The sequence below is a fragment of the Eleginops maclovinus genome, chromosome 11 (assembly GCF_036324505.1).
Source record: "Eleginops maclovinus isolate JMC-PN-2008 ecotype Puerto Natales chromosome 11, JC_Emac_rtc_rv5, whole genome shotgun sequence".
NCBI lineage: Eukaryota > Metazoa > Chordata > Actinopteri > Perciformes > Eleginopidae > Eleginops > Eleginops maclovinus.
Genome location: NC_086359.1, coordinates 17,281,778 through 17,297,722, shown reverse-complemented (window position 1 = coordinate 17,297,722; position 15,945 = coordinate 17,281,778). Strand labels below are relative to the sequence as shown.

At 37.9% G+C, this 15,945-nt stretch overlaps 2 protein-coding genes across 2 annotated transcripts in view; both read right to left on the bottom strand.

Moving 5' to 3' along the window:
- Positions 1 to 11,632, bottom strand: part of LOC134872617 (unconventional myosin-XVIIIa-like) — a 93,206-nt gene extending 81,574 nt beyond the window's left edge. The window contains exons 1-2 of the mRNA XM_063895995.1: positions 11,551 to 11,632; positions 8,049 to 9,101 (exon numbers count right to left, since the gene is read on the bottom strand). Coding sequence (XP_063752065.1) covers positions 8,049 to 8,999 — 951 coding nt within the window. The 5' untranslated portion in view covers positions 9,000 to 9,101; positions 11,551 to 11,632. The remainder of the gene's footprint in view (positions 1 to 8,048; positions 9,102 to 11,550) is intronic.
- Positions 11,633 to 13,425: 1,793 nt separating this feature from the next.
- Positions 13,426 to 15,572, bottom strand: LOC134872437 (gap junction delta-2 protein-like). Its single transcript, XM_063895732.1, has 2 exons — positions 15,381 to 15,572; positions 13,426 to 14,552 (listed from the first exon to the last, which is right to left on the bottom strand). Exon 2 carries the CDS (start codon positions 14,548 to 14,550, stop codon positions 13,426 to 13,428), a length of 1,125 nt encoding a protein of 374 aa, XP_063751802.1. The 5' UTR covers positions 14,551 to 14,552; positions 15,381 to 15,572.
- Between the last annotated feature and the right edge of the window lie 373 nt (positions 15,573 to 15,945).

Below are 15,945 nucleotides of genomic sequence, written 5' to 3'. Positions count from 1 at the left end.
ACGCCATTCCAGAGGAGGTGAGACTCTATGTTTTATGTGGTTCACTTTTCTTTTTACTTTCCTGTCTACGAGGACGTACTTTTCAGTAACATGACCTCCATTTATTGAATGATTTTGGCTGGATAGCTATGAAAAGCTCAACCTTGTTGTAGTAGAATGTATTTGCCTGTAGCTCAGGAGTGAATCCAGAATATTTTTTTACAGAACAAGCAGTAAGCATGATAGTTGGGCACTATGTGTACATTACACAAAAATATCAGAAATATAAAGCATTTTCTGCATTCAGAAACTTTGTGTAAGGTCCTTTTTTGAAATGATTTATCAGCAGGTGTATTTCCATCGGTGTATCTTAGAAGCCGTATTGGCAAACTTTCAGAAATGTACTCACACAAGGACGCACACAATGCATTTAAATGAGAAAACCCTGAAAGTAAACATGATTTAAATGTTGTGGACACATGCATACACTGTGATGCTCAGTGTTGAGAATGACAAGACTAAATTGTTACATACCGTCTTTTATCAAATTCATGCTTTTGTTATATTCTTAAAACAGAAGTTTCCCTTTGAGTAAAGAATAACTATTGATTTAGAAATGACTTGCAGGTCAAAATCATCAGAAGTGACCATTTTATGTTCTGCTTTTTTGTACCACAGCACACAAACTGTTTTTATCAAGTGAGTTAGTACTCAAAAGCATGCTGGTGATAAAAACTTACATCTGGCTTGGTCTCAACCTACACAATGGGAAGCAACATGAAAACAAAAAAATCAAACCTCACATTTAGACCACACCTTTCTCCGTCAACATAATGTTATATTTTAGAAAAAATGATCATTAGAAACAGCAAGAGTATAGGATCTGAACAAAACACAGAAAAACAAGACTTCCCTTTCGCTCCCAGAATGAAAAGCGTGATTTGTACGCCATGGAGACAGGCCAGGAGTCATGGAACAAAGCTGGTGGACGTAGAGATTAAATGTATGGAATGATTAGACACACAACAGGGCAGTGGGACCATGCAGCCCTGGGGACAAACATATGAAAATAGTTTGTTTACTTCACACTACCAAAGACAAATGGGAGACATGGACATGAAGATCTATCAAGAGACTAGAAAACTTCAAAATGGACAAGAAGTCTGATTCAAGTGGTTTAGGTTAAATGAGGGTCATACTCACAATTACTGGTTTCTATAAGTATTTGTCAAGAAGTTTATGTCTGATTAAATGATTGCAAATGTTCTCCAGCCAGTTTGAATGTTATCAGCTGATTGAATGGCTGTTAGCAGTAGTAGTCAGCCCCATAGATGTGGGTAAGAAGGGGCCTGATACAACAACTTGTAGTTCTTTTAACACAGTTAATCACAGAATTGAAGAAGACGTCAAAGAATTCTTGCACAGTAGTTATTATTAAAGGAGGAAAGGCTGAAGGTGAAAAAGGAAAAACCAAGGACATTTACACAGAAGGCCGGTGTTTACTTCCCAGGTAAAACGTGTTGTTGTAGTTGTGCTCACAAGTTTCAATTTCACTTTTCATATTGTAACCAAAGGATTTAAAATATTAATTATTAATAGTTGTGTTGCCTAAACATTCAGAAAGTATTTTTTTGTAATGTATCTTTCAGTTAAACCACTTTTTAAGTGTTGTTTTCACTTTCACTTGTACAATATAGGTTCTGTTTGGCCCATTATGTGCATGACTGATAACGGCCATTTAATTGCTTATAACATTCAAAAATTGTGGCACCACATTAGAATCTAATCAGCAAAGGGCTATCATGGACGACAGAAATAAGTGTTGCAATCTGCAAAAGCCAGGCATATTAACAACTGATTGACAAAGGAATCAAACAAACATACTTGCAATTTTCACGCTTGCATCTATATTAATCAACCAACTGAACCAATTAAACATGCCACAAATTGTCTCATACCTATCACAACTTTTCAATAAAGGTTTGGAACAAAAATGTATTATAACTTTGAGAGTGGACAGAGCAAAAATGAGGCTTGCAGCGACATGTTTCACCATCTCTGGACCTGCTTTCATCAGAGTCAACTCCTATAAATAGTTTCAGCAGCAAAAGGAGGCCATTCTCAGACGCCATCAGAGCCCAAATGGAACTGCTAAGCAGAGCATGTACACCCTGAGCAGATCACACCGCTCACCACACACACAGTCCACCAGAGGCGGGCGCCCATTACCTTCTCTTAAAGCCTGGTTAACCTTCCAATCTTCGCTCTGTCACACGAGCGGTGCACGGCAGGCTAGGACCCGGGTCTACAAAGAGCTCACCCTCACTAGGCCAGAGTGAGTGGGAGGGCATCGACGAGGGCGGGGTCACAGTCAGCACAGCACAGTAATAAAGCTGTGGTCTGAGGAGTGGAGGAGGGGGGGTAATGTGAGAGCAGCTGGACAGGCAGATAGAAGAGGGACAGCTGCTGAAATACAGAGGCGCTATAAATAGAATTTGCAGAAGCCCATCAATTAACACTGGCACTTTTCACCGCCACGCTGTTATCCTAGTGACGGGGAATTAGAGGGGTGGTCTTCCTCATCTGTGACAGGTGGAATACAAACTTTAAAGTGCCATTTAAATTTGATGGGAACACGAAAGCCACAATAACACAATTAAGAGGTTGAGATGTGATACAGAGATCTATGGCTCACTAATAAATCCAACATTTCTCCGAACAGACTCCAAATGGAATTTTTGTAATCTTCCTATCCCCTCCGCAATAATATACGGACAATACTGATTTGAATTTTACACATAAATCAGGAATCCTATTCACTTTCTGTAAGGTAAGGAATTGTTAATAATCATCAGATGATCATGCACAAACATGTAAAGAACCAAAGTTCCGAAATGTCTCGAAGGCCACACCGTGTCTTTCAGTACAGCTGCGGAAAAAATTAAGAGACCACTTCAGCATTATCATTTTCTCTTGTTTTATTATTTATAGGTATGTCTTTGAGTTAAATGATTTTTATTTTTTGTTTATTTGTATTCTATAAACTACTGACAACATTTCTCTGGAATTCAACAGACACTGGAATGGCTGCCATACATGTAGAGATAAAGATTTAAGAAACATTTGGAGTGGTTTTTTTCCGGAGCTGTATGTTCCTCACCATGCTTTATCCACCACAGAGGGAGCTGTTAACTAATGCATTACACTCTCTATTTCATAGAGGGTTGTGCTTAAGCACACTACTGACCTACATTCTTGATGATTTATTGTTTGGTGAAAAAAAATAATGACGCACAAAGCATTGGTTACAGGACACAAACCAAGGAATACAACAAATACAAATACTGTACTAAAGAATAACTTTATTTTTAAAAGTCAGATTAAAAATGTTAATTACACTATTCTCCCAATCAAAACAACATTTCTAGACATGGATTTAACTTTAATGACTTCAATACTGTTGGTGATGAGTTGTCTGGAGGTTGGTATCCAGCTCATTGGTGCCAAATGGAGTATATCAACAAATAAACACACGGAAATGTACCAACAGGCTTGACTGGGCAGTGATGAGCTAATCCAATCTAGGCTTGCTAGTTTCCTCTTTATAAACTCATTAACAGTTTAATTTATAAAATAACCAGTGAAAGCATCAATAGGGTGTCTGATGTAATTTATCAGAAACATGAGAAGCATATTTGTAATGATAATGTTTAAAAATAGAGCCTTCCTGCAACAGAAAAAAGCTATAATCTGCTACATGGCATTTCCTCCTCATGGTGAAATAAGAGGCTCACATATGCATGGCCTAGCTGCTCTATCTAGCCCGGTTTGATAATCCCCAGAGTCAGTTACTGGGACACAGCATCATGCTGGATGTTTGTCTACACATGGCTACTGCAGATCCAAGATAGGGATTTTATACCATAACCATGCTGATTCTGACCCAGATCAAGCCTTCAATAATATGGAATCTGTTCAAACCACGTTAGAAATAAATGCAACTTACTAGATGTTTCTCCACAGCTATAACTGCAATGTATTAATTTACCAAACCCCTTTTAACTTTGTTTGCTGTCCCTGTTAGAAATGGCAGAGCTAACCAGTCACACCAAAATATAGAAGACTATGAAAATATGAAGACAGAATACTTGTGAAATAAAACAAATTGATGGAAGCTGGTCATTTCAGATTACAGTGTAATCCAAGATAAGCAGGCTGAAATCGCTGACCAGTGTCCATGCTTTGGCGTAAACATGAATCATGGGACATCATGCTGCAGTCCTCCGAATATTCCAGGATGTGACCCAAATGGTATTCCTGAAAATCAGGACTTCTTCAGGAATGTTGACCACTTGGACGTGATTTAAGGAGCCGAAAAGTGTTTAAGGGGCAGATAATGAAACAGTGTCTTACTTTACAGCCAGAGACACTAACACTGAACACAGTTGAAAAAGCCCACAAAAAGTTTCATAAAAACTTCATAAATCAACCAATGACTCTCAATTACGAGATGTCTTTTGTGTGTTGAGAGTAGATGAAGAATGCAATCATTATGATCATTGTGATTAGAATTTTAGAAATTATGAATTAACTGCTAAATGTGGATTGCACTATAATCCTTGAACAAGCGCTTGCTTTTATTTTATTTTCCACCAAACATAAAAAAGAGCTGAATATTTAAAAAGTAATAAATCCATTTACAAAATAATATTTTGTAGGTGCTTCCATAATGGCTGACATGATTAGGGTGTGTCTGAGTACCTGTGTATTATTGAATGACAGACATGGTGTCATAATCTTTGTCTTTGTGTTTCCTTTTTTATTTTAACGCTTTTCAATCTATATCATGTCTGTTTTTACTTCCTGTGTTTTCCCGCCTGTTTGATTGTCTGTCCTTGCCTAATTGGTTTCACCTGTTCCCCATTAGCCCTCCAATCACCTGACCTCCTACAGCTGCACTTTATCACCTCCCAATATTCAGCTTTTATTTAAGTCCTGGCTTTCTGTAAGTCTGTGTTCAACCTTGACAGGGAACCAGGGCAATAGTACATAATTATTAAATATGAAATGTATGTAAAGACTAAACACCGAACATTTGAATTTTAAAAAGTAATCTGTGAACCTAACTGCTTTTTTCTGGGAAGCCCATCCTCTTTTTAATCAGAATCAGAATCAGGAATCCTTTCTTAGTCCCACAGCGGGGAAATGTACGTTTGTTAATCCTACCAGTGCTAATACTCTGATGTTGTAGCATCACCCCACTGAAGGGGGGTTGGGGGTCATTTATTGGTCAGCTTGGGGAGAAGATTAAACCATTTGCTAATTTAAATTTTCAAACTTTTAATATTATCACCTCTTAATGTGCCTTTATGTAACAATGATCAGTGTGGACTGGTGTCACTATATTAGGAAGAGCTTACGGTCAATCAGGAAAGACACTGAAAGCTTAGGAAAGCTGTGAGAATAGTTGCTCTGGAGTGTGAAATGTGGGCAATGACTGCCACCCAATGGACAAAAGGTTCAAGTGCTCAGCTGTGCATACTTGGCCTTGCCATGAAACATTTTATTTAGGCCCAGAATAAAGTGAGGCACATTTAAACGTTCTGTTTCTTGAGAAGTGATCAAGACACAAATGTTTGTGTGTTAAGATGAGGGGTGTATCAGGCAGCCTCGATGTTACTGAAGAGAGAGACAGCAGACAGAGGGAGAGTGCTGTAGGTCTTCATAAGATACCAAACCTGAATGTTTTTTGTTAAATAACCAGCTCCTTTTTATAAAAGCCTAAAGCCAAATACTAGTCCACAAACTAGACACAGATACCAGAAAAAAGATATAGGTACATGTTATTTATGAGTTTTAAAGATGCTTTTAAAGACCTACTTTGTTTGACTTTTGGACAGTTCTAGGCTAGCTGTTTCCTCCTATTTCCAGTGCTAAGATAAGCTAACTTCATTTTTAGCGCACATTTCGTCAAATAGAGGGGTATAAAACGTCTTGCAAGAAATAGGCTTGATCAAACAGACCAGCTTTCTAACATAACTAAACTTAACCAATGTGCAAAATGTGTGCATGCATCCTGGTTCTCTCTGTTGCAGAGTTCTAGATACAGAATCTGGATCTTATAATAACCACCTATAAATAGCGCTGTTGGTTCTAGGTCACTCTCACATCCACATCCTGATTTTTACATGATTATCATAAAGATCAGTTGAATGTAGGACGAAGTAAAGACATTGTGTTAATAATTCCGACGTATAGCCTCATGTCATTCCTATATGGTAAAATGAGTAAAAGCATTGGATAGAAAATGAGACAATGTGATTAACACGAATAGCAAATGAGCACATATCACTAATGGCAGGTGTGTCTTTGTTTCACTGCTATAATGTCTTAGATGTGTACACACCAGCCTTGTATAATACAGCATTTGCATTTGTACCCAAACAACAATCCAAGCAACCGAATTTTCTAATTAACTTTCATAAAAACACTCTGATTGGGTTAAAATTCTGAGACAAAAACATGGGGGGCACCTAAAACCAGACAACCATTGTGGCAGTGACCGGTAAATAACAAAATATCCCGCACTAAAGCCCACATTATCTGTCGTTTACCTGCAATGGAACCAACATTTTCCAAATAAACATTGTGTTGTGTTTCAGAAAACCTCAAACTAGCAATCGACACCAAAAACTCATTAAGAAAACAAATGTTTCTGGGCGTAATCAATCGAGTTGGAAGTAGTGACGTTTCTCATAGACTTCTATACAATCTTCCTTCTTTTTGCAACAGGTAGAGTTGCCCCCTGCTGGTCACTACAAAGCATAGCATTTGACACATGTTTATGCCATACATCAAAATGAATTTACACACTGTAATTTACCTGAGAAGGCGTAACGATATCAAACAGTATTCTGATTTTGACACAGTGTCCTTACAGTGGAACTGATAAGCCTTAACCAAGACTTTTTTGTTATAATTACTGTATAAAATCTACAAACGCAAGCCACAAGCATTTATGTTCAAATGCAGAGCGCTCAAATAACAGCACATGCCTAAGGTGAGCCACAGTCTATGTCACCCACTGTCTAAAGATACTTAAGAAGGCTCAAACGATGGTGTTTGTTGTGCCAGCTAATAAAGAGTTTAGCATGCTCCTCTACTTGTTGCGCATGCTTATCCAAGTGAAAAGATCTGAATGGGCTCTTAGCCAAATCTTACAAGACCATATGGCCATGGTCTGTGGTGGCGCTTGGGCCGTTGTTTTCTTTCAGCGTCCCATTGTTTGGTGTCAAAGGAGTGGGGGGAGGGGGGGGATTATATATACACAGAACACATTCTCTCTTTCAAAACACACACTCCCCCATACATGCAAGCACAAAAGCACATTACCAGTGTCATTAGAGTTCCCCCATGATCCAGACATCTTTAATCCACTACATGTGGGTGCAAGGTGCATTACCACAGACAAGAAGACAACAAAAAGATCATTTTTGGTAAATTTACCCCAGGTTTAGTTTTAAAAACCTCAAACACATTTCCAGGAAGAAACATTAGAGCCGCACAATTCATCACAATTTGATCAAAATTGCAATATTGTGATGTATACATTTTGAAAATATAATTAAATTGTGTGTTTGAGCAGAAGTCCGGCCTACAGTATAATCATTATTCTAAAGAATCTCAAATTCACAGTCTAAATAATCGCAATAAGTATTTTTTTTTCTAAATCAGCCCTAAACAAAACAAACTTTGTTTCTCATTGCAGTTCAAATATGAAGAATTATTTATAAAAAATCTGAAATTAAAAGATTCTTGTCATCAAAAAATGTCAGGTTCATCCTTAACATTCTTCATCCTGATAATTTTTTGTTGGTATTAATAAAACTCAAAATACAAGTGGCACTGGATTATTTATGCTATATTATCATTTTTAATATCACAGTTATCGTCAATACCAGTATATCACGACACTCTTATTAAGGACGACAGAATCATAAAAAGTAGAATTGCAAGTTGGAATTTTGTTTACTAAGAAGAGATAAATATTGATTATTAGTACTACTCACCTCAGGGAAATCTTTGTGAAGGCCTTCAGTGTTCTTCAGCCAGCTGCGGTTCAACTCACTCAGCTCCAAAATGGGCTGCACCTTGAGCCGGACCGACTCTCCAGACTGACGGATCATTTCCACTATCTCATCCCGGTTCTTGTTCTCCACATTGATCCCGTTTATTTCCACCAGCCTGTCTCCTGGAACCAGACCTAGAGCCCGGTCCTTTGTTCCGGCACCTGGTTCGGCAAAGTGCACAACGCGCCGACACACCCCGCCATCAGGCTGCCTGTCTAGCATGGTGGTTCTCCGCAAAGAGAACCCGAAATCCCCAGTATTGCGCCGCTGTATCTCCAGCTCCCTTGGATCTGGTATTGGTGGAGCAACAAGAATGGGCAACTGTAGGTCAGCACCTGGGAAGGTCTTCTCCACCATCTCAGGAATGTGAACCTTACGGAAGTTTGGCTTGGAGCGGCACTTGAAAGAAGATCTTCTCCAGTTTTGCCGATACAGATGCGAAGCCTCCTTCTGGGAAAAAGACACGTGCCTCTGGGTAGCCGCGGAGTTCAGTTCCCCAAACCTGGCCGCTCTCTCCTTTACAGAGCTGCGCTGAAGGTCCAGTTCATTTAACTTCACGTCTTCACCAGAGGGACTTGCACTCATTTGCCCCATTTCCTGCCCCATGTCCTGCCCCATGTCCTGCCCCAGGGCGCTGCGAAGGTGCTCCACCTCCAGATCTGTCAGGCTGAGCTCCATGTTGGTAGCCACCTTGATTGGGATAGGACTAGAGATCTCCAGTCTTCCCTTAGAGTCCCTCTTAATGCTACCTCGGTTGAGGTGGAAGAATCCTCTACGAATGCTCATCTCTTCCAGGCTCTTCAACTCGGCCTGGGACATACGCTCTTTCTTCTCTTTTCTCTCCTTCTTGCCCAGGTCCTTCTCCTTCTCTTTCTTAATAAGGTGAAACATGCTCAAATGTTTCTGAAATGTTCTATCAGTTTGAAATGTTAACAGCAACAAAATAACCGTTTTGCAAATGATGAGAAAGCATCTACGGACCGATGATGTTATCTGTAAGGAATAGGAAAAAGAAGGGACGGTTAGGAAAGAATATGAATAAAGTTACTAGGGTAATACTGACTCATGAACTTCAACGCCAATCTTGTTTGGCATGCACATCTGTAATTGCACATGCAATATGTCAAATGTGCAAAACAGAGCTGCACTTCAAATTCCTCAAAGGATTTAATTCCTTAAATTCACCAACAAACACAAGTACAATCATAAGACAAAATTGAGAAATGGGACACCCAATTAAGCTATCTGAAGTCTTAAAAAAGAAAATGTATCTTACTAACACATCTATGTTCAGGTCAGAAATATTTAAAAGCTAAAACTAATCAAATCCCTTAAATTAATCCAACTTCTAAATGGTCCCAAAACATTCATTTCATCAGTCTAAACATTGGTTTGAAAGAGGTCAGATACAGTATAATAAACACATACTGATATGACACATAGGAGGCTTTTTTTACTTCAAGTTTAAAATGTCGTCTTTTCAGTGATCCACAGTAACTAAGTACATATACTCAAGTACTGAACTTTAGTACAACTTGTACCTAACTGCGTGCAGTATTTCCTGCTACTGCTACATTCTTCGATCAAGTACGCAGGCTACTATTATACCTCATTTTTTGCATAGCTTTAGTTACTTTAGTTCGGACTCAGATTGATAATACAAAATATAACCAAATACTTTATCATAGGTTTAGACTAGAGGCCTCGGTTGATTTCAGAAGTACATGTTTATATTATATTGTTCAATGAATGAGAACTTTAATTTATTTGTACTTAAAGTTGAATTTAATCAATTTTAAATGTGGAACTTTTATTTGTAAAAGAGTTATCTATTTCTAAATGGTGGTATTACAAGATCAGTATACTCCTTTGTTTGTCATATTTATGTTATGTATGGAATATGATAAAAGCCTTTAAAAAAATCCCTTATTTGACATGTTTTTGTGACAATAATCTAATCACACGTTTGGTAGTCACCCCATATCAGGTGCCAAGGTTCGCAGTTGACACAATGTTTATATTCTTCCTACATCTTATCGTTGCAACACAAAAACAACAAAGATACTGTATTGCTTATCATGTCATAACTAAACTCGTGCTGCCATTTTTGTATCATTTTAATCAAACATTTGTTTTCCACCCAAAGTATCAACACCCATCCCAAACTCAGAAGAAAAGTTTAGTGTCATCTGTGTAGAATACGACTGACAGCTCTTATTATTGCTTAGTATTAGTACTTTTCTGACATATTTATGCTGAACTTGCTGAGTATTGCCATTCATTGCTACTTATTACTTATACTACACTGCATTTCAGAGGCAAATATCGTACTTTTTACTCCAGTACATTTATTTTAACACTCACATTTACTCGTTTTGTACATTTAAAAACACATATACTGTAATGCAGTATTGTACTACATCTCCACAGTGCTTCACATATCTACATTTGGTCCACATTGACAAACTAAAATACTCTTACTTGTATAAAAACAGGATAAAATAGCAAACATAATAATATAATACTGTGAAAATATCCATTCTGCACCAAGTACTTTTGATATTTGGAGTACATTTAGCGAATAATTCTGCTGTAAGTAGGACGTTATGCAGAAACATTACTTTTTCCTTTTACTTTGAGTTCAGTTTGAGGCTAATAGTGTTGTAGTTTTACTTGAGTTACATTTTGAAGTTCAGGACTTCACTCGTAGTAGAGTATTTTAAGTTGATAGTATTTTTAGTTTTACTGAAGGAAAGGATCTGTCCAACCTCAGGTCATCCGTGTGAAATTGGACTGACAGTACTATTATTGCATTGAAATTTGAACAGGAAATAACTTGAAAACATACATTTACCAAAGATTTGGTATATATGTTCCCTTAGTTCCATACACTGACACATGTCTATGTCCACTTCACATGTGAAGTGCCCTACATACAGACACTGGTAGGAAGAGCTTTGATCTGTCTTGCTGTTAAATGTTCACAATCACCACTAGAGTGATGCAGAACACCTGAACATTTGTGCACAATTCTCACCATGGAAGCTAGATGCCTTGCAGTAGCCTTTGTCACCCCATAAACAGTGCATTCGCACTTAATCCTCACTTAATTACATTGTACAACCGGCTATGAAATGGCTATACGATCACTTTACAGCACTTTACAATGATGAGAATATTCTAATGATGACGTTTCACATGACATAAGAAAATGTTTTTATTTTTAGCTTTTATAAACTTACTAGGCTAACGTTATACATGCTAAAGCTAGGTTATCGCTATGTCTAGCCCACAGCTTAATAATGTTCTCCCTTTAAGCTGCTTTGCCCTCATTCTCTAGCACCGGTGGCCTTAGGGAACACTTTCAGCAGAGAGAACAACAATGTTATTAAATTAAAATAACAAAGAGCAAAAGCTTTGAGCAGATAACAGATTGACATACCTGTCATGGCCCACGTTGTTGTCTTGCTTGAAGTTTTCAGCATTTTCCTCCCTTGAAATTGACAGTAGGTGCGAGAAATGTAGGTACTGGTGATGCATTCAAATGTCTGCCCTAAACTCCGATTTCACAAACTTAGCTTTATGGTCGGTTTAGGACGACAATGGGACACAACCTACCTCTTGTTTATGTTTTGGTTTGTTTTTTTCTAAATGTGTATTCTGCAGTAATGTTTATAATGGTCATATATTGAGTAGAAAATTAAATGGTGTGCTTACTAATAAAACCAGAAACATGTATAACTATTCAGGGAATATTTCACCCGTTAACTAATAATGTTACCTACAATCCAACATTGTGTGTCAGCATACATGTGGAAAAAGTGGGCTAAATCTCTCCCTTACAATCGTATTTGGGTCGTCAATTTATCTCAAACTGTGGTAAAGGAGTAGCGATTCCAATAGCACCTGAAGGTATCACCAGTTTAAATCGGACAGCAGTGACCCCTCCTGGTCATTTCTATTTACTGGAACTGATTGTGCAGGTATATTACTTTGGTACATAGGCTAAAGAGGTAAATGCTCCCAAATGTTGGTTTTAAGGACTCACCTTTAAACTTAAAACACGGACGAGTCTCAATATTGTGGGGTTTTTTTGTTGCTGTCACAGGCCATTAATCTGTGACTTCCACTTTTATAAAATTCATTTTCTTTCTTTGATTACATTTCAGTTCAAGCTTTTGAAGACTGTATCTTATGGGATACAATTGTCATGCAGGACAGCACACGTTTGTTCAGATATATCTGGTAGGTCAATTCAAGGAAAATCAAGCCTTTGGGCCTACTCCATGGCCCAGGAAACACTGTACAATTTACACTCCATGCTGGCATAATGATAAACAATAGGAATCTAGATCAGAGCCCTTGTGTATTGTAGCTCATTGGGGCACCTGAATATGAAGTTGCTGCTTTTAAAACTCATTATCCATCTATTTTTAAAGAATATTTTGTGGTTTCTCCAATAAAGATTTTGTGAAGCTGGATATATTAATTATTCACAGCAAAAAGATTGATTTCTCTATATTTATAGAAATATTTGCCTAAAAAGCTTCACTCTCTAATATAATCTCTTCACACTACATTAAAGCCAAGAATGTTAAACAAATCTCAGCTACAAATAAACAAATACACAGAGTTTGTAACTGTCTCTCATTGAAATTGCCTGAATCATTTTAATCATCACTGACTTAATAACTCATAATGACCCATTCTTAAACTATTTAAATATTAATCCATTAAGACATATAGAAGTGCAGTCATAAATAGAAAATATATAAACCTTATTTGTAAAGGTGTTAAAAAATTCAAAATGTGTAAGGAAATGTACAAAAGCATTACAATCATAACATATTTTAAGTGCACTTCCGCCCATTTCATAATTATTGTATTTGTTGTGTTAAATGTTTGTGTTCATCACTTTTATTATGCAGCTGATAAAGGAGGTGCTCATATTTGTTCCTATAATTAGCTTGGTAATTTCACCAAGGGATCAAAAAAGTTTATCCTAGCCAATAATATCAATACATGATTGGTTGGAAATATTTTGTCTGAATACTTAATGTTATCAAATAAATTAATGGAGTAGACATTTTAAAATAGATGGAAAGGGAAATACTAAAGTACCTTAACTTTTAGGTTAAGTATAATGCCAGATTGAATGTAGCTATAGTTACTATCAACCACTTTATACAACACAAAATATAAATGTCCTTTGAAATAATTACATAATTGATACAAATACATCTGCAAAGCAACAGGTCCCATTGGAATTATTTTAATGCTGTTTTATGTTCCTCAGAATTCTTTTCATTGAAATAAATCACAGCCATGATTTTTTCCCTCTTCCTATCTTGGCCATGTTGTGTAACTTCGTCCTGCTGCGCTCCTTCTCATCTGTATTTCTCTTGGAAGTGCACTCCAGTGTGGAGTCTGTCTCGAAGGAGATGGCTGGCCCTTGGATTGGAGCCCCGGTGCTGCCCTTATCCCGGGACACTGAAGAGGTGGTCTGCAGCACCACCCGGCCTCGCAGAGAGTGTTTGAGCTCGAGTAACAGTGGGTTGTTGTCTGAGTATAAATCCGCCTGCTGCCCTGCATTCCCGTTGGAATCACAGCATGTGCAGCACGCCGAGAACAATACTCTGAAAATATAAATCCAGCCTAGGTAATGCAGCTCTACAATGTTCAAAATGAAGCAACCTAAACTGACGCTGAACATGAAGTTGAGGAAGATGGTCTTCTCTGTTGCTCGGGACACAAAGCAGTCAGTCCTGTTGGGACAGGGGTAAGTCTCACAGCGGAAAAGGTGTGGAACTTCAAATCCAAACAGGTAATATTGTCCGATAAGGAAGATTATCTCCATGATGGAGCGTAGCAAAACATGTATGATGTAGATAAGTAGCACTTGGCTTGAGAGCTCTGTTGGGTCCTTTCCTGTCTCTGGAATCTCCTCCTCCTGAAGGCTCTTCCCCTCACACTCCCCTTCCCTTAAACTCCAGTCCTCCTTGTTAAAGGTTGCATTATAGGGTCTTCCAGCTTCCATTGTTGCCTCTATATCTCCTCCTGTCTGTTTGTCCCTCTCATAGGAAAGTGAGGACCTTGGTACCACCTCCACCTTCTTATTATCCTCTAACTTTTCATTCTTGGTGATTTTCTGCAACACGTAGACAATGTAGAAGATAGAAGGAGTGGAGACCAGGACAATCTGAAAGACCCAGAAGCGCAGGTGTGACACGGGGGCAAAAGTGTCATAGCAGACGTTGTTGCATCCGGGCTGGAGGGTGTTGCAGGTGAACTTGGACTGCTCGTCACTGTAGACTGCATCCCCCACCAGCGCAACAAGCAGGATGCGAAAGATGAGGAGCATCGTCAGCCATATCTTGCCAATAACAGTGGAATGGTTTTGAACCTCCGTTAGGAAGCGGCCAAGAATGGACCAGTCTCCCATTTCTGTGTAAAAAAAAGTTTGTTAAAACAATCTTCTTATTACTAACAGTATACAGGAAGTTATTAATATTGGAAACTGAACCAATAGGCCTGGGGGACATATGAAATAACCACATTTGAAAGCCAATTTCTGTATACTCCTTTGTGAACTAAATATTGGACAGAAGAACAGCACTATTTTCTCAATTATAATATTATAGCGCAACACGAACACAACAATTTCAAGTAAAAGAAATTCAGAACATTTTACTTGATTTTTTCTTGTGATACTGACTAAGTTTACACGCATTCACACTCAAGTCATGTAAAGTGAAAGCAAAGCCCTAACTGAATCATAATAGAACTGAACTTCTAAGGAAGCAGGAAATACCATGCCGTTAATGTGACTCAATAGCCTTACTAAGGAAGCAGGTGCATTAAACCGGATGTGTTTGTACGTGTATGACTCTCCATTATTATTACGTTTCAAATATTGAACTAAAAGAAATAACTGCTGTGGATGTATATGAATATCATAGAATATTGTGTTGTCACAAACTGGCAAGACCTTCAGTGTTACTTTTTACACTTAATTTATTCAAAAAGGCTAAACCGTTTGTGTGTATTGTATAAGAGCAGATACTGCGTTTAAATGACAAGCAGTTCCTCGTGTTTTACAATCAAAGAGTCACCATTTCCTGTAACAGAATTTTATGTTTGTAAATTCCCTGGGTTTACACATCATTTCTCAAAGTATTCTACGTAATTTGCCACTAACAAAAAGATAAGCAAGTTAAAATGTAATCAACTTCTTTGACAATCATTCTGTTTTGCTGTCGTATAGGAACTTACCTGTGGAGAATCTGAACTTCCCTTATCCAAAACTGGAAAAATATCAGAGGAAACAATCTGCATAACTATATTTTCGAGTGGAGTCCGTTGCTGGACGTTATCGTGTCTTTTGAGCTGGATGTAGGGAGAACGGGCTGACCACACATATTCCCTAACCCTAACTGAAACATTTGTTGCACTGTATGTGAATAAAGGCTTTCAATGTACAGTGGGACAAAGATGGAAATGCACAATGGGGGCACCTTTACTGAACAGCCATTCACAAACGAGAGTAGAGTTCAAAGAACCTGCTGGAAAGAGTGTGCACAATACTGATTCTAGCACCCAACTGTGTACAGCTGAAATACAAGTATTGTTCAAGTAGTTTCATGTCACTTGTGATTCAGGTTTTAAAAAAATATTAGCAACCTGTAAAAAAATGTATCCATCTTTTAATTGCTGTGGAAATAAATACCCCAAACTATTTCCATACAATTCATTTATTTATACATTTAACACGAAGGGCCACTTTTATTTAACTTTTTCCTAAACTCTGCTTAAACTTGTGAAACAACCAAGCAAATTA

Coding starts and splice junctions, on each gene's coding strand:
- LOC134872437 (XM_063895732.1), bottom strand. CDS start 14,550: ATGGGAGACTGGTCCATTCTTGGCCGCTTCCTAACGGAGGTTCAAAAC.